Source organism: Triturus cristatus, chromosome 9 (genome assembly GCF_964204655.1).
Source record: "Triturus cristatus chromosome 9, aTriCri1.1, whole genome shotgun sequence".
Taxonomy (NCBI): domain Eukaryota; kingdom Metazoa; phylum Chordata; class Amphibia; order Caudata; family Salamandridae; genus Triturus; species Triturus cristatus.
In genome coordinates, this window is record NC_140592.1 from 1,044,683,244 (window position 1) to 1,044,710,643 (window position 27,400).

Sequence of the window (27,400 nt, forward strand, 5' to 3'; positions counted from 1 at the left end):
CAGACGAGCGATGTCGCGCTTGGCTACCATGTTCCGCAGGGTCACCCACTGAGTCTGTGCCGCGTCGTGGTCAGTAGGACCCCAAACATTCAGGAGACAACACCGCGCCTCAGGCTGCATGACGATGCCCGTCACCTCCCCCATCACCTCGTGGATTCGCCTCCAAAACTCCATAATCGCACCGCATTCCCAAATAATATGTAGGAAGGTGCCCACCATACCACAGCCTCTCTTACATAAGCCCTCCTCAGAAAAACCCATATGGACCAGCCTGGACCACGTCACGTAGACCCTATGGAGTATTTTAAGCTGCACCAACCGCAGGCGCGCGGGGATCGCGACCTCTTTGGGAGAAGAAACTGCGTACTGCCAATCCTCATCATCTAGTTCAAGGCCATCTCTGGTCCATTGATCACGCAACCCTAGAAGAAGATCCGCCCAAACATTAATACGTTTCTTATAAATGAGCGAGATCGTACTCTCTGGCATATGGCCATCCAGGATCCGGTCCTCTAACGGAGAGGACTCAGGCACCTTCTCCCCTTCTACAAGGACTGACCGCAGGGCATGGCACACTTGAGCGTATCGGAAGAACTCCGTGCTCCCCAGCTCATATTCCTTCTGCAGCTCCTCGAATGACTTTATCCTACCCTTAACCAAAAGGTCTCCAACCCTGGATATACCGATCAGGTCCCATTTCTCAAACCCCATTGTATGCCAAAGCTTTCCCAGAATATCGGAGTCAAACAGAGGGGTGGCGAGGGTAAGCTTACCCTTCCAGCCCAGTGAATCCGTCGCAACCTTCCATACATGCACGGCCACCCTGGTGGGCCCCGTAAGGGTTAAGTCCAACGACTTCGAATACAACGCTCTGGGGTAGTTACCCCCACGTAGCAACCATCGGTCCATGGCGAAGCCGGGGCTCAGCGCTGGACCATACACACCATGGTTAATCGCGCTCAACTGGGTGGCCCAGTAATAGCGTCGAATGTCTGGAAGCGCGATACCACCGTCGTACCACGGAAGCGTCAACTTAGCAATCGCGCTATACACGGACGCCCTTCCCACAATAGCGCACGCTGGTGGCTTTCGACCTCACGGAAATAACTGGCCGGGACCCAGTCAAGGGTATTCTGCAGGGCATAGAGGAAACGGGGAAGAGACATCATTTTGAACAGAGCGGCACGGCCAAGGAGGGAAAGCGGCAACCGCCGCCAGCCCGCCACGTCCCGCCGCAGACGTGCCAAGGGAGGGAGCAAGTTCCTCTCGTATCGTAAAATGGGGTCGGTGGAAATATAGATCCCCAAATACAAAAAGCCCTGCTGGGCTATCTGGATCGAGCAGTTGCGCGGGACAGGCGGGACCTCTCCACACAGGACATACAAGTATGACTTCCCCCAATTAATGACAAGACCAGAGTTCCTACCGAAAGAAGTCAAGACGTCACAAACCACTATCAGAGATTTCTTAGGCGAGGTGAGGTATAGCAGGATATCGTCGGCGTAAAGTGAAATACGGTCTTCGTGGTCAGGCGACCAACGAATCCCACGTATATCCGGGTGCCATCGTATCCACGCCGCCAGCGGCTCGAGAGCAAGGGCGAACAACAACGGCGACAGGGGACAACCCTGCCGGGTGCCTTTCCCGAGCTCGAACAGTGCCGACGCCCGCCCGTTCACCATGACGCTAGCAAGAGGCCCCTCATAGAGCAGCCTCACCCAGCCCACAAATCCAGGCCCAAAGCCGAACTTGGCTAGCACAGCCCACAGGTATGCCCACTCCACCGTATCGAAGGCCATCGTGGCATCTAGAGACGCCACAATAGCCGGCTCTCGCATCGTGCCCGTCCTAGCAATCACTCCATGGAGGCGTCTAAGATTCAGTGCAGTGTTACGGTGCGGGATAAAGCCCGACTGATCCGGGTGGATCAAGTCGCCAAGCACCCGGACCAGGCGGTTAGCAAGGATCTTAGCAAGGATTTTCGGCTCGGCGTTGAGAAGTGATATCGGCCGATAGGAGCCACACTTGTCCCGGGGCTTACCGTCTTTATGTATTACCACAATCGTCGCCAGCCGTTGATCGAGCGGAAGAAACCCATTCGCCCGCGCCTCCACGAACATGGCGCGCAGGTGAGGAGCCAACTTATCCGGACGAAGCTTATACAGCGGAATCGGCAAACCATTTGGGCCCGAAGCCTTACCGGAGCGCAACGCGCGGATAGCACACGCCACTTCGTCGACAGTTAAATCTCCATCGAGGTCATCCCTATCAATGGCAGAAAGGCAGGGCAGAGCGATATCACGCAGGAGGTCACACGAGTCCTCAGTCGGCCTATCCGAGACCGAGGTGTATACCGTACGAAAATAGTCCGAGAAACACTGAACTATACCGTCAGGGTCAGTGACAACCTCTCCCCCATCCGTCGACAACTCCGGCACCACTCGATTGACACGCTCTTTTTTATCCAACCACGCCAGCAATTTCCCGGCCTTATCACCAACATCATACAATCGACCCTGCTGCTCCCTATTGAGGGTCTTGGCAGCGTTCGTCACCAGATCCCTATATTCCAATTGCTTCAAGCTCAAATTATGCAGTGTGGGCGGTGCAACATCCTCTTCCAAGGCCACTTCTAAAGCCGCTATCTCGTCCTCTACTTGCGTCACCTCGGCGTCTCTCCGCCGCTTGGCGGCCACTACCAAGGAAAGGGCCTCCCCTCTCAATACAGTCTTAAAAGCTTCCCACAAGGACACCGCAGATTCAACTGAACCCTGATTATCTTGAAAATAGTGGTCAACTGTCTTCAGCAACGCACTGCGCAGCTTGGGGTCACGAAAGTACCAGGGGTTAATGGGAGCCACCCTGCCCCCCACCACCCGGCCAATATCCAGACGGGCCCACACCGGTGAATGATCAGATATGCCCCGTGCCAGATGCCTAGCCTCAGATACCAAAGAGGCGTGCGCAGCCAGAGTGAGCAAGTAATCAATCCGAGAGAGACTCCCGTGGGCCCCGGAATGAAAGGTATATTGTCTCTGAGTGGGGTGCCGTAGCCTCCAACAGTCTACCAGACCAAAAGTATCTATAAAGTCGGGAAGCCACCTCTGAGCACCCCCGGTGTCTCTGGGCGGGTACCTATCGAGCATTCCAGAACCAACCGCATTGAAGTCTCCTCCCACCACCAGCATCCCTTCGGGGAGTTCCAACAAGGCCTTGCCCAGATCAGCAAACGTGGAGGCCTGCAGGGCAGGAGGGATATAAACAGAAACCAACACCAACGTTCTGCCCTCCCACCTCCCCGCCACAACCACAAAGCGCCCCCTGTCATCGGCAATGGTGGAGTCAACCTCAAATGGTAGGGAAGCTCTAACAAGTATACCCGCACCCCTGGAGCCCGAGGAGAACCCCGAGTGAGCAATGAATTTATAACCCTTTCTGTTAAGTGCATAACACATGTTCCCTATAAGGTGGGTCTCCTGCAGGAGGACCACATCTGGCGAGGTCCGTTTCAAGAATTGCAGGACTATCCCCCGTTTGATACGATCCCCTAAGCCATTAACATTCCAGCTAATTATGTTTAAGCCCCTATCCCCCATCCCCGAACACAAAGAGACCTCCACCCCCCCCGGAGAACCACGATCGGACAATACTGACAACCATTGCTACGCCTTGCAAGAGAAAAACCACCCCCAACAACAACCCCAACATCCCGAATCCCCCCCCCTCCCTGCACCCCTGCATCAGCTTACAAAGCCCCCCCAACTTGCAGTGTGCCTGTCGCCCTATCAAAAAACAAATCTACAAAAAGTACCCCAAGGGAGGAAAGAGCTCCTATCTTCCCCCCGCCGCCCTCCCGTTACTGCAGGAAGGTGCGAGTCACTGTCCGGGGCTGAGTCAAAACATGCCGACACCGGAGGTATCACATCTGTCCATCCCGGTCGCCTTCCGCTCCATCCACGCTGTCCCGGCCGGGCTGTCGCCGAGGGAGCGCATCCAACCAGTCCCCTGCCATGTCCGGTGATTTGAAGAAGAAAGTCCGATCCTCATACACCACACGTAGCCTGGCGGGGAAAAGCATGGCATACTTCAGGTCCATATCCCTAAGCCGCCGCTTCACCCCCAGGAAACTTTGCCTCTGTTTCTGCACCATCTGGGTGAAGTCAGGATAAAAGCTCACAGAGGCGTTCTGAAAAGGCACCGGGCCTGTCACCCTCGATGCTTGCAGGATAGCGTCTCGATCCCGAAAATTAAAAATCCGGGCGACAATCGGCCTCGGGGGGGCTCCCACCTTAGGCCGTCCTCCAGGCACTCGGTGAGCCCGCTCCACCACAAAAAACTTGCCGAGGCCCTTAGGCGCAAGATGATTCACCACCAAATCCTCGACGAGTAGATCCACGGAGAGCTCCTCTGAAGTTTCCGGGACCCCAATAAGGCGCACATTGTTGCGCCGGGCCCGACCTTCAAAGTCTTCGAGCCGGCGGGCGGAGAGGTCATTTGCGGTTCGTAACTTACGAACCTCAGCCTGGAGTTCCGAGACATCGTCCGCGAGGCCAGTGGTCTTGAGGTCCAGGGACTTGACCCGCTCATTGGTTTTGCCCAGGTCCGCGCGAATCAGGTTGACATCAATCAAAATCATGTCCACCTTGTGCGCCAGGGTCTCGAACTGTCGCCCAATCGAAGATTGCATCCCATCTATCGCCCCCTTGATATCCTGCAATGATAACTCCGAGGTTGGGGATGGATCGGCCTTCTGTGCTTCCAGCGACTGTCCCGATCCACCAGGCGACCCCTTCTGCTGGGCATAACGATCCATATTGTTGGATTGGGTATAGCCTCCCCGCCTGGTAGTCTTAGACTTCGACCTGTCTGCCTCCGATTTGGTCGACATCCCGAACAGCAGGACGGTCAGTTGCCAAAGGACGTCCCTCACTCAGCTGGAGGAAACAGGGTCAACTAGGACTTCAACAGCTAGTCAGGACCGAGTGGAGGTCTTCCAGACAACAGAGGATCTGCGTGAAGCATTCCCAACCCAGAGCGAACAAAGGGCGAGAAAGTGAAAGTGCAGCGGCATCCGTCCGTCAGTTCACACCTCCCAAGGCCGCTGTTGTTCAATTAGTGGCCGGGCATCCTGCCAACGCAAGCCCCTGGCATCCTTCGGAGGTAGGCCGCAATCTTCCGCCATGCACAACTTCGGTCCCCGGTGGGCGATCTTTGCCCGGACAACGTCAATCGCCCCAGCTGTGACTCATTTGCAGGATTCCGTGCATGAAAATCAGGATTTAGGACAGGATAATTGCAGGAGGGCGCGAGGGTAGCGGGAGCTCAGGGCTCACGCGGCCATCTTGGTCAAGCGCTAGGCTCCTCCTCTCTGATTGGAATTTTGCTGTGACCTCCGCCTGCAGGAAAATGACACACTTTACCCAGTTTATAAGTATTCTCGAAAGCCCGCCAAACCTGAGGAATTCCCTAATCAGGGGATCCAAGTTTCCACCGTGACATCATCCGCGTATAAAGAGACAAGTATCACCCGAGGAGTAAATGCCAGTCCATGGTGTGCGTGGTGCTGTCGTATGCAGGCCATGGATGTGGAAAAAAGTAGGTGCGACAAAGGGCACCCGACGGGTGCCGCGGGAGACAGGAAATGGAGAAGATATCATGCCGTTAACCCTGATCCGCACTGATGGGTGGGAGTACTAGACGTCAAAGAGTTTATTAAATGGAGCGCTGAGTCCTATATGGGCAAGATGTGCAAATTTATTAAACTCTAACAAATCAAATGCTTTGGTAACATTTAGAAAAATCGCCACCACTTTCAGTGTTGGGTCAACCTCCTACATTGTGGCAAAGAGTGTGCGTGAATTATGCATGGTGGCTCTACCTGAAAGTACTCCCTTGATTGACCAGTCTGCCATAAAAAGGTGTGGCCAACTAGAACAGTATGTAGATGGTGGACCAATGGTATGCCCTATTTGAAGTGTATAACACCACCTAAGTGTAGGGAAGGAGGCACGTCCTTCTGTTATTATATTCCCTCACACACCCTAGTGGTGTGATGCTTCATCATCGGGACACCCCGACGCCTAGAAGTCAGGGTGGGCTTGACCGTTATTTCAGGGAGAGCTTACTGAGATGATATTTGGTCAGGGGGTTAAAGATTAAAAATCAATGCCAGACCCCAGTTTCCCTTTATTCTTGGGTCTGGCACTGATAGTAAAAACAAGAACTAGGGTTTTTTAGGAATATTATGGTCCTAGGACCCTATTGCCAACATGTTTCTGTACTTTGCTGCCCCATAAAGGGTGCACAGACTTTCTTCCAGGCGTAGGCCCCCTGGGAAATTAGGATAGTAACCCACGGGAGGGTGTACTCCCTTATAGAGTTCCTCTCGGCCCCTCACCAAACAAGGAATCCTCCCTTGTAAGGTATTTGAATTATTATCTGCTATAAGCTTAGCCAGTATCTTATTGTCCACATTGATCATGGACAGTGGCAGGTAAGAGTCGCACCTCAGAGGGTCTTTATCTGGTTTCAGAATCATGATAATGAGTGCCTCTCGAAGCGAAGGGGGACCTCTCCTTGTTCCATGGATTCTTCATACATATTTATGAGATGTGGGGCTAGTAGCGTTGCATATTCCTTGTAGAATGTGACTGATAGGCCTCAAGGCCTGGGGTTTTGTCACCTGGCAAAGCCTGAATGGTTCTGACCACCTATTTCTCCGTGAACGGCTCATCCAGATATGATCTATGGCCTTACTCCAGTCACAATAGCTGTACTCCTCTAGTTTGGGGGTTGCTGTCCCTTGTTGGGTACTGTATAAGGAGAAATAGAAGGAGACCATCTCAGACTGAATAGCTGCCTGACCTACCGCCAGGTTATTCTCAGAGGTGCGTAGCTCTGAGATGTAGTCACTGGCCCAGGGCTACCTGAGGAGGCCCACCAGTGACTTCCCAGAACAAAATCCATGGTAGGCTTCAGGTGTGGCTGCCTCCTCGAAGTTAACTATTTTATTTCTGGTTTGATGCAGCGAGTCTCCATTTTTAGTGTTAAAAAAAGTCTTGTTCTTTTTCAAGTCACTTAAGGTCCTCCCGGAGTGAACGAAGAACTCCGGTCTGCCTAGTGATGCATTCTCCCCATAAGACGGTTTTGAATGCTTCCCATATAGTCAAGGTGGAGTCGACTGTGCCCTCGTTGAGTGTGAAGTACTCAATTGTTGCCTGTTGTAGGAAGGTAGGATCCTACTGCATGGTTACCACTACTTTTTGCCTGGTACTAACTGTGTTTTTGACTAGTCTGACTGGGATCCTGCTAATCAGGACCCCAGACTATCTGATTTCTCCTTAAACTGTTGTGTTATGTATTTAGGTACACCCAGATTGGATACTGGGGTACCCTTGTCAGTCCCTAGTATATGGTACCCATGTACCCAGGGCATAGGTACCCCAGAGGTCTCCCCTGGCATGCAGCACATATTATGCCACCCATGAGAGACCATTCAAAATGGAACGACAGGCCTGCCATTGCAACCTGTGTAAGTTGGTGAATGCACCACTTACTGAAGGTATAGGTTTACTATATCTCAGGGTCACTGCACTTAAAACCTATAAGTCATCCCTATAGCAGGCCTTTACCATCCTGAGGGAAGGGTGCTTGGTTCTAAGTGAGATTGTCCCCTGCAGTCTACGGAGTCCATTCTCCTAGGTTGTCAGTGAAACAGCCATATACTATATAGAGGGGCAGCGCGGAATCGCTTGATGACCATCTCAAAAATGGCTGCATTAATCCTAGGATGTTTGGTATCAAAAATATTGGAATCATACCCCCACACCCTAAACAGTGTGGGAGGTATGATTCCAAGCACTGGAAGAGACCTCCGTTAGGCTCTCAGTGTTCCCGGGTCCAGTCTTCTAGTCCCGAACAGCACAAAATGATTGCTGCCGACCAGAGACACATTTCTGTCCTCCTGCTGCTGAGCCAAGCTCGAGCAGGGGAAGGCAGAACAATAGGCATCCTGTCACAGGGAGGTGTGACCACCTCCCAGGCAGGATTTAGTGTATTAGGGCTGGGTGGGTGTGCTTGCCAACGCCTGAAAGACTGCATGAGGGGCACATTTGGTGTCCCTGTGCATAGTCCAGTTCAAACCAGTCCTAGGAGCCATTGACTCCTGCTCTGGCGCAAAACTGGAGAAAGGACATGTCCAGACCCTCCCCTGGGAAGGTCCCCTGAATCTTCCCAACCCTTTTCTTAGGGTACTTAAGGGCTTACCTGGGTGTAGGTCCCTAGATTCATCATGGGATAAGATTCAAAACTGATAACACTGCACTTCTACCAAATGGGCACTTTGGACTTTGCTGGACTTCGTTTGGGCTTGACTTCATGTCCCTTCCAGTCTACTGCATCGTCTGTGCCTGTGCATCATACAGGAACCTTCCAAGGACTGTGAAGCATCAAAGACAACCAAAGTAATCACAGGCACCGCAACGAAGATGACTGGTCTACAGATCCCGTGCTCCTCCGGACTCCGTGGGCTCTGCAACACAGATGATGGTTTTCCTCTGCTTCCGAGGCGTGCTCTACCTTCTTACCAAGTTTGAGGCCAGGAGTCCTTGTGGGAGCTGCAATAACCGAACCCCTGTGTACCCCGTTCCTTTGCAGTTGCAAAGGCTTGTTAACATCTTTGCAAGAAAATCTTCATGCTCCAAGTAACCCCAACCTCAAGCATCTCCAGTGACAAGAATCTTCGGCCACACCGCATTGTGTGCATCGTGGCCTCCATCTTTTGGTGAGCTGCTTAAGGTCTTCTTGTGACTCGTGTGCCATTAGCCTGTGGGTCCATTTGAGGGTCTCTTTTGTTTTCCTTGGACTCCCTTGATTGCTCGGGGCCTGCCCTAACTCCCTTGCTTGAGTCTCCTGGACCTTGGTAATCCCAGCCATGCACCTTCTTGACTTCCTGCCTGGGTTGCATTTGCCAAGGTTTGTTGATGCTCCTGCCAGACACCGACCCCTCAGCACTCGACGTCCTTCTGGGGACAGCTCGTATCCGGGTCCTGGTCATCCTCAACATTGCCTGGTCCTCGCAACTGCGGAGGCAAAGTCTCCGTTCTCACCTCACTTCACTCTAGGAGGCTCTCTTATTTATTGCTCTCCAGGTCTGTCGGAAGCGTTTCTTAAATCATGTGGGGATGCTATGGCTGAACGCGCTTTGCGTTTTTCCCGCTATCTGGTTTTGGGAGACGTTAATCTTCATCTCGATCAATCTCACGCATGAGACACGGTTGAGTTTCTTAGCTCCCTGGAGCTGGCACATCTTTCTCAATGGGTTTCCCACCCCACTCATCAGGCGGGCCATATTTTAGATCTCGTGTGCGCTAACTTCCCGATTCCGGTGGCAAAGCCCTCTCCCGTCTCCTGGTCAGACTATTTCTTCATATGCTTTTCTTGGGAAATTACTCAGCCTGTTAGGAAGGCTGTTGACTTTTGCCCATCAACTTTCAGTAAGATAGATCCTACTCAGTTCTCTAGCTCTTTGGCTGCATCTCGGCCCTCTCTTCAGGTAGATCTTGAGGGAAACCTATCTAGGTTCACTGATGGATTTCTGATTCAGTGTCCGCGCTTTCAACACCTCGCCGGCTTAAGTTTGCCAGAGAGTCTCCCTCCAAACCTTGGTTCTCTGACCAATTTTGTGGAGTCATCAGGTCTGTTGCACCCGGCCCAATCAGGGTTTCGTGCCTTGTTTAGCACTGAGTCTGCCCTGCTTGAGGTGACGGAGGCAATCCGTGAGTGTCTGGACGCCGGTGAGAGAGCAGCATTGGTTATGCTGGATCTCTCGGCGGCGTTTGACACGGTGCCACACTCTTTGCTTCTGGATCGCCTCTCTGAGATTGGGATTTCCGGCACAGTTTGGCGATGGATTAAATCTTTCTTGGAAGATCGTTCACAGCAGATCTGGCTCCCCCCTTGTGTCTCGGCATCGCAGCGTGTAGCTACAGGCGTCCCGCAGGGGTCATCTCTTAGCCCCCTTCTTTTTAACATATATGTTACTCCGCTGATTTATTTAGCGGAGTCACTTGGGGCTAAGGTGATGGCCTATGCGGATGACACTCAGCTCCTGTTTTCTAGGGGTAAGGATAATGATTCAGTCTCGATGGCTCAACACTGTCTCTCTTCAGTCTTCAGCTGGCTTGCCCGGGCACAGCTCAAATGTAATGAAGAGAAATCAGAGGTCCTCTTGTATGGTGTCTTTCCAGACAACTTTCGAGAGAGACTTTAGCCCCCTCGCTTTCCCTTGCCCAAAGCAATGGATACTGCTGTAAAAAATCTAGGGGTCTGGTATAATGAGAATCTGTCCTTCTCTACCCAGGTTAAAAAGCTGGTCGGATCTTGCTTTGGCATTTTGAAAGCTTTTAGGAAATTCTTACCCCTCCTTCCAAGTTCGTCTAAAGAAACGGTTGTTCATGCCCTGATTCTGTCTCGGCTGGATTATGCCAATGCTCTTTATGTTGGAATTTCTGGCTACCTCCTTAACAAATGACAGGTCATCCAAAATTCGGCCGTCAGACTCCTGCTGGGTATATCTCGCAGGTGTAGTGTGCGGGCTCATTTGCGCTCTTTGCACTGGCTCCCGGTGGAGTCTCGCATAAGATTCAAAACTTTGGCCATTGCCCATAGGGCCCTGTATGGCCTAGGCCCTCTCTATCTTCGGAAGAGGCTTGCTTTTTATGTTCCCCTGAGATAGCTGCGGTCTTCCTCCCAATTTCTGATGCTGACACCTAGATTTACACGCCAGAGGTTAGGTGGGAGCTCCTTTGTGCGTAAGGCCGCTCTGGCCTGGAATGCTCTTCCCTTGGCGCTTCGTTGCACTCAAGATCCTGTGATTTTAAAAAAAAGTTAAAATCCCTTCTCTTTGAATAATGTTTTAGCCTGTGGCTCCTTTTCTTAGTTCGCGCCAGGACAATCTGTTGAGTATCTGTGCGCGTTTGTCTTAACATAACATAACATAACCGTCAACTTACTTGAAGCACCCGACATTGGAGGGCATCTGTCTTTCAAGTCTCCTGGTCACTTCCGAGTGACATTGGCTCTGTCCCATCTGCTTTCAGGTACTCCTCTTCCAGAATCCACGTTTGGATTCCTCCAGACACTTTCTCCTCTTCCAGCAGCGGCACTTTCCTGAAGTCCTCCATTGGGTTCGACTGAGGTTTCTGACGCCACTTCACACTATGCACCCAACCCCCTGGGATACGGAACTTGGGTACCACGGTATCCATGGGTGGGGTGGCTCTCCAAACTTCTGTCTTCCATGGGGTTTCTTCAGGGTCCACTGGGAAGGGTCCTTAATCTTTAAAATTTCAACTGCAACTTGCACATAGACTTGTACGGAACATGAGGTCATGTTCACACACTGCACACGTTCTCCGTGGGATCCCTATCTACTTACCTTGGGTAGTTCTGTGGGTTCCCAGCAATTCTACGTCCTCTCGACGTTGTCGTGACTCGAGTCGTGGTTCTTATACCACTTTCTAAGTATATGGTTTGGTCCACCCCTGGGACCCACTGTGTATTAGTGCTATTTACTGTGAGTTCTTTGCTTAAGTATTGTGTGCTTTGTGTCTACCTCCATGTAGGAGATACTGTAACGTACTAGATAGTGTTATATAATAAATACATATTTTTATAAATACTTTATGTGGTTTTCTTTCATTTAATCTATACTATAAGATTACATTCTCGTAAAACAAGCTGCTTTACACTCCTTCAAGACTAAGACTGAAGGCTGCTCTCCATAGCTACCACTTAGATAGCTTTCTAAGGTTGTCTGAGACCTCTTAAATCACCATAAGGATTGTCCAGACTGGTGCAGGGTGGCCACTTACATTAGTGGACATCATGTACCAGTCCATCCTCTCACACCTGTCTAATGGTTTCCCGAAACAGTTGGTCGTGCCTTCAACTCAGTGCCCTGGCTCAGGTATGTCCAGTGTGATCAGCACTGGAGAGTGATCAGAAAGTGTCCAGGGCAGGTGTGCTACCACAGCGACCCAGTCCATTGCATCGCAGGAAGCCAATCAATAGTCAATCCTTGACCAGGAAGGCCTGGCAGAAGACACACACGTGCCGTGCACTATTGGGATTTTTGCTCCTCCAAATGTCTACCAGAAAGCCGCCCGCTATTATGGATGGAATTGCGCTGCAGCTCTAGGATGGGGACAGCGGGAGTCACCTGATAAATCTTTTCTAGGGTCGAGCACTACATTGTAATCTACTCCCCACAGTATTGCGCCCGAACCTAGAGAGTCAGAAAGTTTCTAAATCTCTTCAAAGAGATCAGGTTCATCAATATTGAAACCATATATTGAGATCAGCCTGATAGGCTGCCCCCCATGAGCCCGCTATCATCACATATCTTCTTTGTTTGTGGCATATGACGCCAGTGTAATCCTTTCCTAATGAGTATGGCCAGCCCATGAACATAGTTCGAGTAGCATGCTACATGCCTATCACCTATCCACCCTGCTTGTAAGCACTTGTGTGTGTGCTCTGTGAGGGGAAGCTCTTGCAGGAAGCAGATGTCTGCCCCATGGAGATCTAGATGTGAGCCAACTATTCTCACTTTAATCTTGTAATTCAGGCTATGTACATTCCATGTAATGCACTTCAATCTAGTCATCTCATTCTATCTTGCATCTGGCCATTCAGCGTCAAGTGCTTCCATGCTGTCGGAAGTGCCCCCTGCAACGCAGTGAATAGGGCAGGGCCGGTCAGGGAAGAGGAAAGGGAAGGAATGGAGGGACTACACATTTAGAATGCAACAGTAAAAGCATCCCCCATGAAACCCGCCCTTCACCCACTCCAGCCCCCCAAACAGGCTGAATATTGTCCCCCCAATATGCTGCAATACCAACTAAAGTCTTTGATCAAACAGAGAACGAGAATCATCCCTGGGGGAGAGCCGCTAGGTGCCTGGCGCTTCCCATCTGGTAGTATCTGGGTGGTTGGACAGATCTTGTAGAGTGAGGCAGGTCACCTCAGTGCTTTCCAAGCAGCATCAGCCAGCATAAACTATTGTTCAAATGGGAAATAAAGGGGGAATAGTTACTGTCCTGCAGATCGCCTCTTGTTGTCATGGAGAGGCTGGCATCTGCTACAACTGCACTGTTACGGTTCCTCTAGCAGCTCTGACTTCTCTCAATAGGCATGCGATAATCAATCTAGCGTGCGTGCCTGGTGGTGGACTGGGGCCCATTGATCTGTGCGCTCTTTCTATGATGCACATGGGTGACAGCGAGTTCCCAAAGCGAGCCCACGGCATTTCTTCTATGTAGTCTTCCACTTGCGCCATTGCGGTGGACTCCGGCACCCCCACGATTCGCAGGTTGTTGTGGCGAGACCTGGCTTCCAAATCCTCATTCTTGTTTCTGATCACCTCCAGGACCTTTTCCTTACTGAGTTTTAACTGAGTCGACTCGCACTCGTCCTCCAACGTGGTGGTGCATTGTTCAACTTGCTCAATACGTTCTTCATGGTTCATCGCCTTCTCTTTGAGGTGGTCAAATCTGTCTACGATAGAGTCAATTTTATTATCGATAGCTGTAAGAGACTGTTTGAGGTCCCTGATGTTTCTCGAATGTCCTGTTCAGGGGGCGTATGCTTACCGGTTCTGTCTTGCTGGCTGTCCTCCATGGCCATGGGACCCCTAGGGGGCTTGCATTGCTCAAAGACCAGTTTCGATTGCCTGGTGTCAGCTTTCCCCATTGTACTGGTTTGCTTATATCCGCAGCGGGCCATGTTCCCTGTTTTTCTGAGGCTACCGATCTTCGGGCGAAGCTGGCCGTTAATCACCTGAATGCCCCAATCTGGAGAGCTGCCTGGTGGTCTGGATAGTGTCTTCTCTGGCTCCTAGTGAGTCCCACAGGGCATAGACCACGAGGCCCCTGCACAGCTCGCGGGGGCAGCAGGGACTCACCTACTCTAAAAGATCTCAGTCTCTAAATGTTATCTATCCACTGGGTGTATCCTAATATGCCTGGTTCTCTTCTTGGTTTCATTGTGAAGCAGCCAGAGTGGTTGTCTCACTGTACTGTGTCACCGTCACCGCCACTATAGGTGAGAGCCTGTGTAGTAATCCGTGGGTGTCCCGGTGCCGTTTCTTTCCCAATTACATCCAATTTAGCAAACCCTGCTCTCATCAGTCCTGGTGGGCCAGCCGGTCTCCCTTTGTGATGGCTGTCGCACTCCGCCGTGTTACCCTTGGAGCCCAACCACCACAAGTGCCGGAGGCCCTGTCCGCACGGCCCTCTTGTTGTCTTCATCGGTCAGCCGCACAGTGCGCTAGGCATGCAATCGCTGCAAGTCAGCTGGGCTGCCCAGTGCATATGATTGCAGCCCAGCGGTGGCCCCCCACAGTACTCCTACCCTCTGCCACGGACTGCCGCGGTCGTCTGCGGCTCTTACAGGCCTATCCTGCGGGGCTAACAACCTACCTCCGCTGGCAGCCTCAGGTGCTCCTCCGCTCTACAATGTAGATCTTGGTCGGACCCCAGAACGACAGCCCAGTCACAGCCCTCTGCTCCTCCAGGGTGTGCACTCCAGCTCTCGTCCGCAACGAGCGCAGGCCCTCGCCACCTTTACGTGCGGGTTGTGCCACCGCGTTTCCGATCTTGGTTTGGCCACGTCCCTCTCCGGTGCAGCAAGGCCAGTTTCCGTCCCGGCCCTTTTTTGTTTTTTTAGCACTGCTTCTCCCACAGGTGGCATAATTTGGATCTCCATTGTCATCTGGGTGCCCCCTGCTTAATTACATGTGTCAATGCCAGCTGCAGATGCCTTATAATTGTCAGATTTGCTGTCCTGCCCACAGCCTCACAAAATTGCGGCCATCTTGCTGCCGTGCTAGCTAGCACCCCTTCAAGCATCTTACTTAAATGTACATCATATGAATGCCACCCTTTTTCATTATCATCACTGTCTGTCATGACTGAAGAAGCTTTGCAGTACCAACTAATCAGAGGTGTTATGTCATGATTTAAAGTTGCTCTTCCCCCTAGGGAAAGAGTCTAGATCCTCAGCTATGTCCTACTTGAAAAGAAGAGCTGTACGGCCCTTATTGGAGAGGACTGTTCACTGATCTTGTAGACCAGATGTAGGCCCAGCTGACTGAGACATGAATGGAAGACACTTCCATGTGAAAGGATGTCCAGGGTAGCCACAAGTACCTGCAGCCAAATGGACTATGACCAAATCCGAGGAGTCTCGAAAACATCTGCATCATGAGATCTTTCAGAATGTGCCCCAGATACTGAACGATTGCACCTGCTGGCGAACCTACACAGCCAACTCAACCTGTTGTGTTAACATCAAACTCACTGGCTATTAGTGTGCACCTGTACAATTGACCTAATTGTGCACAGGAGCATAGCCGGAGGAAGGTCAATCAACCTGGTATCGATTTTGAAGAAGCAGTGCCACCCATTCCTGTTTCCAAAAGGAGCTCCAAGAGTTTCCCCATTTCACATTAGATACCTGGGTGTTTACTGTTGGTTGAAGCTGGTCAGGTTGAGCTTGTTACCATTGGAATAATAGCCCTGTGGTTTATGATATCCTAACTATTACTGTTGAAAGCACCATTTGTACTGAGTGCCCGGGCTTAGCCCATTATCCCATGCCACTGTTGCAGGAACCTGGATCACCAGTTTTGATGTTACTTTGAAAACTTCAATTTTTCAAACCATAAGCAGCCTCATTTTATGGTTTGGATTCCAATATCACTTTTTAGGTAGCGCTCCGTTGAGTTAAGGGTAAACATATTTAGCATTGAAGATAAACTGTAGCAGTTTATGAGTGGATTATACTTGATACATATGAGGGTAGTTCTCAGGGGTTACTCGAGGACATAAGAACTGATCTGTTATGTGCAAACAATGCAAATAGTGTTACAGTTGTCACCGTATACTTTTGGCTTTTGTTACTATAATTTTTCCAAGCACTATATTAACATTTGGGGCCATAATATCCCCAAAACATGTTTTAAATCTACTGTCACCTATTTGAGTCACTCATGACAACCCTCTCAATGAAATGTGCATACTTGAATTACTACTGTGTCAAAGGGAGTGAGCATGGCCTGGCCTGCTCAGTGCACTAGCACAATGAGACACAGCTTGTGTCCACCCCTTCCCCTTATTATGGCAGTGCATACCCTAGTGAACTTAAAAGTCAACTCATTGTTTAAATAACAATAGCAAGTGTCTTACAATACTTACCTACATTGCCATGGAAGTCCACATTCTGTTTCAATAAGTTGTAAGAGGCTCCCCAAAACTGATTCACAATTTTCTATGTAAACCCTAATTAACTGTGATTATCTGAACTGGCAGGTGCCTCTTCTGAACTTGGACTTTCTGGACTTAAGGTACTCTAACGCCAAGTACCTCCGGCAGTGGGGCAGCTGCCCTGAACAGGGTTGGTTCGAATCTCTCTGTGGATGACCTTAGGGCACCTATTCTCTACATTTTAGAAATCATTTCTAGATACGAGTAATTCAGGCAAAGGTAGGACTAGTTCTTCCAGTGTAACAGGCAGGGCTGCTTCTAGCTGTTGGGAGTCAAAGTCTTCCTCCTGCTTCCTACGGACTCGTTCTGAAGTGCCATTAGGCCTCTTGGTAGGCTTTTTTTTAAAGAAGGTCCAGTATATAATTGTTAGGTTATCTAAGTACAATCACTAAAAAGTTCTCTTGGTCTAACTTACCACGTTTTTCTACAGTCTGACGTAGTTCCTGCTTTAAGAGCATGTCCGGTGCTACTTAGATTATCCCAGAACTATTTTCAAATTAAAATCCTGAATGGCTTCAGGCCTCCTTGGGCAATTCTTTTGCCATCCAGATTCACCTACTGCTAAACAGTTCAGCTGAGCCTACTTGAAAGGCATTTCAGCTTCTGGTGGCCTTTCCACATAATGCTCCACAGAGCAGTGGAGATAGAGTCTGGAAGGAATGCCTTTGTGAAAGCTGATGGCACAGGTATTCACTAGCACATCTGAGGGCAGCAAGCCTTTTCACCCCTGCCTTTCTTACTGGGCATTGTGAGTGTTCCACATCAAATGCCAGGATTCTAACAGTGTAAGCAGTAAGAGGCATGAACAGATGGGAAGTCATTTGGTCAAACATGTGAATGCCTAGATATCCTGGTAAGCTGGCCCAGTTATACAACATTCAATATCTCATGAGTACCAAAACAACACCAGCTATCTAATGACTTACTACATCTTTTATCTTTTGATCTTTTCAGGCCAATATGAGATTCTAATTCTTTTATTTCTAGCCTTATGAAACAGGAGTACTGCAACACAACTGTTAGAAGTCGAGAAAGCGCTCTAAGATGCATGACATATTTTATGAAGTGTGGAAAAAATATAATGCTCTACAATTTCAAACTTTCCCAAATGGAAAATGTAGGGTGCCCTATTAATTTAATGCTGCCTTACAATAAGCTAGTGATATCTTTCTATTTTCCAGTGGAAGTTTGAGGCCCTAAGAAACAGTCCTATCAATGCTACAATAGCATGGGCTGAATTTCAAGAAAAAGGCATTCAGTTGTTGCACAGAATGTGTGTTTGGCAGTGTTTCAACAGACATCTTTCAACAGGATATGTCTAGAACCCACAAGTCCGAAACAAAGAAATATAGTGAAAAATACACTAAGCAGATCAATTTCTTACACCTCTCTCTCTTTCTCTCTTATTTCTGTTTAACTTACTCCCTCTTTGAGCTTTTCTTTTTATTTTTGCATCTCTTTCCTTACATCTTCTATTTGAATACTGGTACATTCTTACCATTTCTTCCTGTACTGCATGACACTGTTGGTGGAGAAAATAAGGGAGTTACTAAGGCCACAGAAGCCCACCACGTTACATGTTATATTGATCTGTATAGCTCCCTAATCACCCGAGAGGGTATCCAGGCAATTGGCCAGGTGAATAGGTTTGTGATCCCCAAGGTTTTTAAATGAAGAGCCAGGTCCCCCGCTTCTTGAGGAACTCAAGAAGTGAGGAGGAGGCTCTGATGTGTTGAAGGAGATTGCTCCATGTCCATGTCTTGGGTGCAAAGTAGGTGAATGAGCATCCTTCAGTTTATCTCTTGTGTATACAGGAATGTGCTTGAGTGAGAGCGAGACAGAGAGTAGGTGTCGGGTGGGTTGATGATAAGCAGCTGTTCAGGTATTCTGGTCCTGTGTTGAGTATGGGATTTGTATGTGTGCATGAGAAGTTTGAATTGGCTGCACTTATACCATGTCCATGACCTATGGATTTAAGAGAATATTTTGAGCCAGTGATGGGAGAGCGGAAGCTATAAAACTACATTTCTCTCAAATCGAAAGCATTGTCTTCCCAACCGCTTGAACTGAACCCAGGTGTGGATAAAAATCATCAAGGTAGATCTGGTTTTGATGAGTCTTAGTTTTCTGGACTATTGAAAGGGAATTAAGCCCATCTTAAAAAGTAAGCAATATGTTCCACGAGCTGACAATGCAATTCTTTTCTCTAATGCTCTACATCATTTTAGAAAGAATGTTTTTACAAATCAATGATAATGCATTTTTTGCACAAAATGCACTGAAGAGGTGATTATTGAGTCATGCATTTATTTTAAAGTATACATTGCAACTGTATTCATTTTAACAATTTCAAATCTTAATACCAAGATAGATGAGGATTGCACAGTTTTAAGGCTGTTTAATTGAAGAGAGGCATGTTGAATGCCTATGTGGTACAACATGCATTGATAGATGAAGGCTTTTATTTTCTGGATCACTTGTCACGTTCCCTTCCTAGAAATTGCCTGAGTTACTTTCCCTGCTTTTGTCCCTTGTCTTTACCCTGGCACTTTCCATCATATCCCTGTCCTTGGCTCGCTTCATGACCCTGTCCTTCTTTTCCATGTTCTTGACCCTTTCCCTTGTCCTCTGCATGGCCCTTTCCTACTTTGTCTCCATAGCCTTGCGTCTGGTCAGCTTTTCCCCGACCATATCCCTGGTCTTTCCCCTGGTCTTTTCCATGTCCATATCCCTCGTCTTTTCCCTGGTCGTATCCTTCACCTTTTCCCTGACCATGTCCCTGTGCTACTCCTTGGCATGTTCCTTGAACTCCTTCTTGCCCATGTTCCTGGCCATGACGTTGGCCTGCTCCATGGTCTTTTTCTTTGCCAGGACTGATTCCTTGTCCTTCTTGATGATCATGACCCCTGTCTTGTTCTTTGTCTTGTCCTTGGTCTTGCTTTTGTCTGAGGAGGTCTTTTCGAACTCCGCACGTTCCTTCACTTTCTTTTCCCTATTGAGAAAAGAAAGAAAATAAGAGGGAGAGATGGTCAGTTTGTGGTTCACTAAAACTAATCAAATCTGTTTAGTGTAAAGCCCAGTTATTTAACAAATAGAAGCATCCACAATGGACATGCAGAATGCACAATCATCATGTTTATCAGGTGATCAGTGAAGCAATGACATGCACAATACAGAACCTTTAAAGAACAAGCATGTGTCTCATTTGAACCACCCCAATTTCTGCACATTTCGGCAGCTCTAGTGCAAGGATTCTCAGATCTTTAGTGAAAATTATATTCTCCTACTTTGGGGCTCCCTCTCCTGTAGCAAAACTGTAATTTGTGAGATCTCTTGGTATAATTCGGCACCCTCAAATGGCATCTTGTGATGGCACAGTAATGCAACTGCCCCTACTTGTCTTAATGTAGTACTGGCCCTGGATTTGGGAAGGGTAACAGCATGTAAAAGAATACAATTTTCATACATCTAGATGCAGCTTATGAACAGTTAAATGACATGAAAGGTTTTTCTTTTAGTTTTTCATGTTTTTTAATTTCATATTCCCATAAACAGGTTACACCGTTTTGAGCACAGCAACTATTTTCCAAGTTTTGCAACACCAAAAATGTTGGCATTGATGACACAATTTATGCCATTGTCAATGAGATCAGAAATCACATACGGTAACATAGATCTCAGCAGATCATTTATAGAAGCTGTGTCCTCAACGCTGCGCCTATTCTGCTCACAAGGGTGCAGAAGGGAGAAGTCGCTCTGACAACACTTATTAAATATTTGAAAGAGCTGTAAATGGTTGCATCTACTCCTCTGTTACTTACTAATTTTAATTTATCTAGAAGCTAAGTTTCTCCTGTTTATGTATTTCCGCTGGAAGAATATTATGAATGTTACTTAATAGTACTGAAAGTGCAAAGTGTGACAGATATTAAAAACAATTCTTAAAACTCAGTTGAGGATATTATTATTAACATTGGAGTAAACATGTAATTTTTGGTAATTCATTAAGGTTTCCAGGAGTACATGTGTGAGGCTAGACAGGCCGCTAACCAAGCAGAGCTCACAAGCCTTCAGCGTGTGCAGAATGCGGCCGCCCGTATGCTGATTGGTTTGCCTAAGTTTTGCTCGGCTAGGCGTTCTATTTCCGATCTACATTGGTTGCCCGTCAGGCAGAGAATAAAATTCAAAGTGCTGTGCCTGACTTTTAAGATTCTGAAGTTTGCCTCCCCTCCCATTCTAGCCCAGACCATCTCCCCCTACACCCCTGCTAGAGCACTTCGCTCAGCGGGTCAATTTCTAGCTGAGGTTCCTCGCTTTAAAAGAGCCAGAATGGGCGGCCGCTCGTTTGGTGTTCTGGCGGCTGGCCTCTGGAATACACTGCCTGTCAGTATTCGGTCTATGTCAAATCTCCTTCTCTTCAGGAAAGCCGTGAAAACATTTTTGTTTCCCGTGGCTTAGTGGTCATGACTGGTTCGTGTTATCAGTTGTTGTGTTGCTTGTCCTTTACAGCGCCGGGACGCCGCTTGGCTGGGGCATCTGTGCGCTTTATAAATACAAAATAACATAACATAACATAACATAACAAGTATTGGCACAAGATAGTTGTGATTTCTTGTTTACTAATATGAGAAAGTAGTTCTGCATTCATACATATGCATAGTATACAATCGCACACAGGCAACTGTCTTACATGAAAGCATCTTCACTTTCAAAAGGTTTTTGAGCCCATTGTGAACATATTTCTCCTTTGTGAGAAGCCCCTATGCCTACATTCCCAGCCGTTTGTAGAAGTATTCCTCTCTTCCAATACCCATCCAGTGGCGACTTGTAGGTTACGATGGTGGGGGGGTGAGGGCAGGGAGGGTTAGAAAAAAAAGACTTACCTGCTCATCGCCCGTCACCAGCCGCAGCCTCTTCTTCATCCTTGTTGTTCTGCTGGCTCCCGGCAGCCCCTAGGCTCCCCAAATGCAATCATAATGCTGCTGTCACCATGGCAGCAGCCTCGCGACTGGTATGAGCGCTGTGGTTCTGTGCTCAGACAGGGACTGACAGCCTGTGCATGTTCTCCACCCAGGCTGTGCATTACAGCCTGGGGAAGAACATGCGAAGTGCGCATGACTGTTTGGCCAGTCCAAGACGGCCAGGCAAACATTCATGTGTACTTAAGGTGCAGAAACCAGGGGGCGTGACCTGACCAGCGACTGCGATGACCGTTTGGAGCTGAAGCTCCATGGAACCCCTGCATATCGCGCATGAAAAGCGGCATCAAAACCAGGCAAATGCCTGAAAACAGCAGTGGACCGCAAGTTGGAACAATCGGAGCACCACATGATCCCATTTGCACCCCACAGAGTTGCTCCGAAGCCTGCTTGACGACCGAAGCGACCGCAAGCAGTCACTGATGCAGCAGGCTCTTCCCAGGGCGTAACATCGACCGGACTGCCACATTCAGAATCGGGCTGCTGGAGCATGCAGTGATCGGTAAGCATGCAGACCTCCCCCTCTCTGATTCAAGAGCCGCGGTGCACCAGCAGACGAGAGGCCGCCTGCTGCGCACCGAGGTGTAAGAGCTGCGGGGGATAGGAGAGCAACCACATCCTCCGGTGCACTGGGCAAGGGCAACCCCCCAGACACCAACGCCCTGCTGCTGGAGCTAATGTCTGGCTTCAAGGTGGTAGACAATCGATTTGACCCCCTGGACAAATTACTTGATGGTCTGGGTGAGCGCATAGACCGCCACGAGGCCTGGATTAGATGTGGCAGATGGGCGCATATCAGACCTTGAGGACGGCATAGCTCAGGCAACAAAACGGATGGAGCGGCTGGAGAGAGTCATGAAGACAGTTGGCACTAAAAATGAAGATTTGGAAGCCAGAAGTTGCAGAAACAACGTGCACATAATGGGTGTTCCCGAATTCACCAACACGGGAAGGCTCGATCAGTTCACCGAAAGACTGCTGGCAGAGTTGTTCGGAGCCGAGCAATTCCCATCTAGGTTCGTAGTAGAGTGAGCGCATAGAAGACTGGGGCCGAGACCCAATCCTGACGTCAATGGGAAAACAAGGGTGTTCGACAATCCTACGGATGTTCAGAACTTTTGCAAGCAGTATTCCAGGGAAAATGTTTTGAACTGCGGAGCCTTTCCTGGCGTAGCATCACAGGGTGCCCAATCAGGCGCAAGCACAGATCTTTTCTCAGTCAGCTGAGTTCTGATTCAATTGAACTGAGACCCTATTCCAGCGATGAAGCTGTAAGCACTGTACTGTACCAGAGCTGTACATTGATATATTGTTGAAATGTTGGACATTAACGTATAAGCTCGGATGAGGACACCGTTGGGCTGGATTTATAAAGAGAACGGATGCGTGGGGGGACCACGTGGCTTTGCCATCCCCCCAGTGGTTTCACAATGACATTCGGTTGGGGTTGTTCACCGCGTTGGCACAGTATGAATGAACAGTTTAATCTACAAGGTAAAGGGAGTGAACCTGGCACACAGCTAATAGGTTTGGGTGGGGTAAAGTAGGAGTTAGAATGTTGAACGGTATTGTTCTGTTTTGTATGGTCGCAACAGCACATTGCGCTAAAGGCTCGCAGACACAACACTATTTACTAACGCATCATCATTGACACATTGGGTAGACACCCGTCGCTGCATGACAGTAACCCTGTTGACGTGGAACAGAATGGGTCTTAAAAATCAGAAAAAGGGTAGGCAGGTGCTCCAATATGTGCAACAGCACAAAGCTGACATTGTTTACTTGCAGGAAACACACCTCTCACCAGCCCACCTGCCTAGATTTGCAACCTCCTGGGGACCCCACTGCTTTTTCTCGAGTTATAGTTCTTACTCTCGTGGAATGGCAATTGTGATAAATAAAACATTGCCTTTTGTACATACCTCCACAGTTACTGATACAGAGGGACGCTTTATCTGGTAGTGGGAAGACTGGTGGTTAATGAGGCCCTTCTAGCTAAAGCTTACTCCCCGAACACAGATGACCCGGCCTTTTACACACGCTTACAGTCTCAGATAGACTCCATAGATGCCGACTACACCTTCCTGGGAGGAGACCTAAATATCCTACTAGACCCCAAACTTGACAGTACTGCTATGTCCCCAGTTAACAAACCTCGGTCACTCACGCTGCTAAAAGAAATGTGCCATACCTATGCACTGACGGACGTCTGGAGGCATTTGAATCCCTGAGGCACAGATTACACACATTATGCGCAGCAATATAATACGTGGATGAGACTGAACTATTGGCTGCTATCCTATTCAGCTATACCATGGGTCCAATCGGCCACACATTTACCTCGCGCCCTGTCCGTCCACTCTCCAGTGCTCCTAACAATACAAGTCCCGGGAGAGGAAGGCTTTGAAAGACAGTGGCGATTCCCCCCCATGGCGCTGCGAGACACTGTATTCAAGGCTGAACAGCGCACCGCGGTTGTGGATTACTTTGTCTACAACACAGGATCAGTCTCATCACAGGTGGTACTGTGGGACACCTTTAAGGCGTGCATCAGAGGGGTCTGCATTTCTACCCTGTTGGAAATGGCCCTTTTTGCAGGGTCATCCCTAAGCTTTTTGCCTCCCTCCTGGCTTTATGACTGTGGGCACTTTACCACTGCTGATCAGTGCTAAAGTGCATATGCTCTCCCTTTGTAAATATGACTATGTGAATTGGCATATCCCTGATTGGCTTATTCAGTTTACCTGTTAGTCCCTAGTAGCGTGGCCGGTGTGTGCCCAGGGCTGGTAAACCGAATGCTGCTGGTGGGCCTGCAGCACTGGTTTGTGCCACCCACAGAAGCAGCTTGTAAAGTGTGTCTCAGACCTGCCACTGCAGTGTCTGCGTGCAGTCCAGAACTGCCATCTTGGCTGTGAAGTGCACCCACTTCCCAGCCCCTAAACCTTCCCTTGGCATCCTGTAAGCCCCCCTTATGATAGGGCGCATTGTATGTGTAAGGCAGGACATGCCCTGATGTATGTAGCATGTCCTAATAGTGAATTACACCCCATTTCGTTTTTCACTACTGTAAGGCTACCTGTTCTCCATAGGCCAGAATGGGAGGTCTGGGCTATTACATTCTATAGTCCTAACTGACCCACAGAACATGGTAGAAAAACGAATCTAGTATGCCTGAGCTCAGAAAATTAAAATACATCTTTTAGTGAAGGTTATTTTTATATTCTGTGTTTGAAACTACCACTTTTAGAGTATAGGTACTTTCTTGCCTAAGCCTTCCAGTTGCTCTGCTATTATGTGTATTGGCTGTCTGGTTTTGGAGGGACAGGGCAGGCTGAGTCAGACCTGGGTTGAATAGAGCGACCTGCCTAGGTGTGAGGGGAGGGGTAGCTCCTGCACTTGAATAGGACTGTGCCTGGCAAGGTGAATGCTGGCTCCACCTCCCACTGTGCGTCTGAGGCAGACCCCCTCTTTCTGAAAGGAAGGATGCAGCCTGATCAACAAAGTGCTCCAGGGCTGAGCAGAACTGGTTCTGGCTGGGTTCAGAGACTTGGGACCCCTAAGAACAAAGACTTTGGGGGTATAAATATTTGTGCACAAACCCCTGCAATTTGTATTGCTCCTGGATAACAAGAAGAACCTCTGTCCGTGTGGCTACAGGAATCTGCAAGAGAAGGACTGTCCTTGTGCCTTGTGTGCTGTTTCTGGGACTGGCCTGCAGCTGTTACTACTGGACTTCAAGAAGAGGAAAGGAACTTTGATTGGACTTTTATTTCTTTTGCTACAGCAACTACCCAAGGGCTAGGAGAGAGCTAGCCTCCTGCTGGAGTCTCAGGCACATCAGACTCCACCACCAGCCTCCTGTTTCCTCCCAGCGAGGATTACTATCTGCAGGTGAGGCTCCTGGGTGTTCCAGGACCTCTATTTCTACTGCTGAGAAGAGAGCGCTGAAAATCGTCGCTAACCTCCGTTAGCGAGCCGCTGCAGCTGGTGAGCGTGAGAAAAATCGCCGCTCCGCTGTCGCCGAGCGCTCGCTAACCCTGAAGATCGTCGCAGCACCTGTCTGCGGGCCTGAAAACGCCCGCTATCCGAAGATCGTCGCAGCACCTGTCTGCGGGCCTGAAAACGCCCGCTATCTGAAATCATCGCAACAGGATCATCGCAGCGCGGACGCCGAGCGTTCGCCATTTTCCCCGCATCGAATCCGGATCGTCGCTCCCTCGCGGAGCGCCATCTTTGTCAACGCAGCAAGATCGCACACGCAACAGGCTCGGTGCATCATCCTCCCTTCGCGGCAAGGATTTCATCGCATCACCGGCTTAGCGCGAGGAAGTTTGTCGCTTTGTCCTGCCCGCAACCCAGCGCATCCTCCCCCCTCGCGGTAAGGATTCAACGCATCGCTGGTTAGCGTGAGGAAATTTCTCGCTACAACTCCTTAGCGACATTTTTGTTGCTTTGCTCCAGGAACCAGATACTTTGTGAGTAAAAGGGTCGCAGAGACCACTGCCTTGAACTAAACATCATTTTGTGCATCCTGAACTATTTTTCCTTGCAGCATTTCTAAAGTAATTATATTTTTATAGTATTGTGGCTTTTTACTGTTATTGGTCTTGTGATTAAGTCTATATAAAAATACCTATTTTTCATAACTACTTGAGTGGTGTCCATTTGTAGTGTTCCTCATTATATTACTGTGTATGGTCATAAATGCTTCACACACTGCCTCTGAGATAAGCCTAGCTGCTCGTGCTACGTTACCACAGGGTTGAGCAGGGGTTGTCAAAGGGTGTAGGCTGCTTACTCTGACTTAGGAAGAAGGGTCCCTACTTGGACAGTGGCCAGCCATTGCCAACTAGAGACCCCCATTTCTAACATTGGTGGTCAGTGGTGAGGATCTGGACTTGCATTTATGATTGCATACAGTAATTATAGTGTACACTACTAGTGAGTGCAGACCATAACACAACCACGTACGTTTTTGAGATTTTTGATTCTATTTTTGATCGTTATTGCCAGTTATTGCTACAATGGGTCTTGCTGATATGAGACCTACCTTTTACATAGATGACCTGTTGGCATACAGTCTAGAGGAGCTAAGGGGGTTCTGTGAGGAGAGAGGTTTAGCAGTGAGTAGGAAGGAGACTCAGCTATCCTTGCAGACATCCCTGAGGCTTTGGCAACAAGAAAGATGGAGATTCTTGGAGTCCCAGTACACCTACCAAGAGGGTAGCTGGTCTGAGGGTGGCTCTGGAGAATTTGAAGAGGATGGAGAAAGTGTTATGGAATATCTCAGAGATGGGGAGTCCCTTGCTGAGTTTAGTGCCTATGGTGGTGACCGATTCCCTTTATGGTCCCCAGAGGAGTTGGTGGACAGGTGGGAGGGTCCCATAGGTAGAGAGTCCCTTGCTAGGTCTAGTGCCCAGAGTAGTGCCCAATCCCCTTCATGGTCCCCAGAGGAGTTGGACAGACAGAGGGAGAGGGAGAACCAGCAGGAATTAGAGAGGCTCCAAATGGAGGTTGCCCAGCTGGAGGCACACCTAGCGCAGATATCAGTAAAGGAAAAGTTAGCTCTGGAGGGTAGGTTATCCCCTGAGCGCAGTTTTAATTGTCTGGATTCACCAGTGAGGGTGGGGTCCAGTGGTGGCAGCAAAATTGATTTATGTAATGATGACAGTGTAGTACACCCACCCAGAGATGTGGCACCTGACTCGAAGAAGGGGGTTGATCTACACCAGGGGATTCAAGGATATGAGGTAGCTCCATTGGTGTGCAGTGTCCCTGAGGTGGATTGGGGAACTAGCGCAGGGGCCCATAGTCCTAGTGAGGGGAAGGACGCCCTACCGACTCTAGATGTGAGGTGCAGGGAGAGGGGTTCCCCCGTGGTAGAAGTCCTGGTGTATGAGTGTGAGAACCGCCCAGAAGAGTGTGGGTTGAGTGATAGAGACAGTCATGTAATGTCTCGCCCATTTCAGGAGAGTGGTGTGGGGTACGTATGTGAGGCACTGGATTGTGAGGTGAAGGTTAGCACCTGCGTGGAACTGTGTAATCCAATTATGGGAGAGCATATTGTGAGTTCCTATTTTCCCGAGCTAAGCCAAC

General features: G+C 49.2%; 1 protein-coding gene across 1 annotated transcript in view; it reads right to left on the reverse strand.

Annotated features, from left to right (window-relative positions):
* Window positions 1–18,615: 18,615 nt before the first annotated feature.
* The window catches only part of LOC146799328 (uncharacterized), a 41,003-nt gene continuing 32,218 nt past the window's right edge, over window positions 18,616–27,400 (reverse strand). Inside the window, exon 4 of the mRNA XM_085626892.1 lies at window positions 18,616–19,317. Within this exon, the coding sequence (XP_085483018.1) occupies window positions 18,835–19,317 (483 nt within the window). The 3' untranslated portion in view covers window positions 18,616–18,834. The remainder of the gene's footprint in view (window positions 19,318–27,400) is intronic.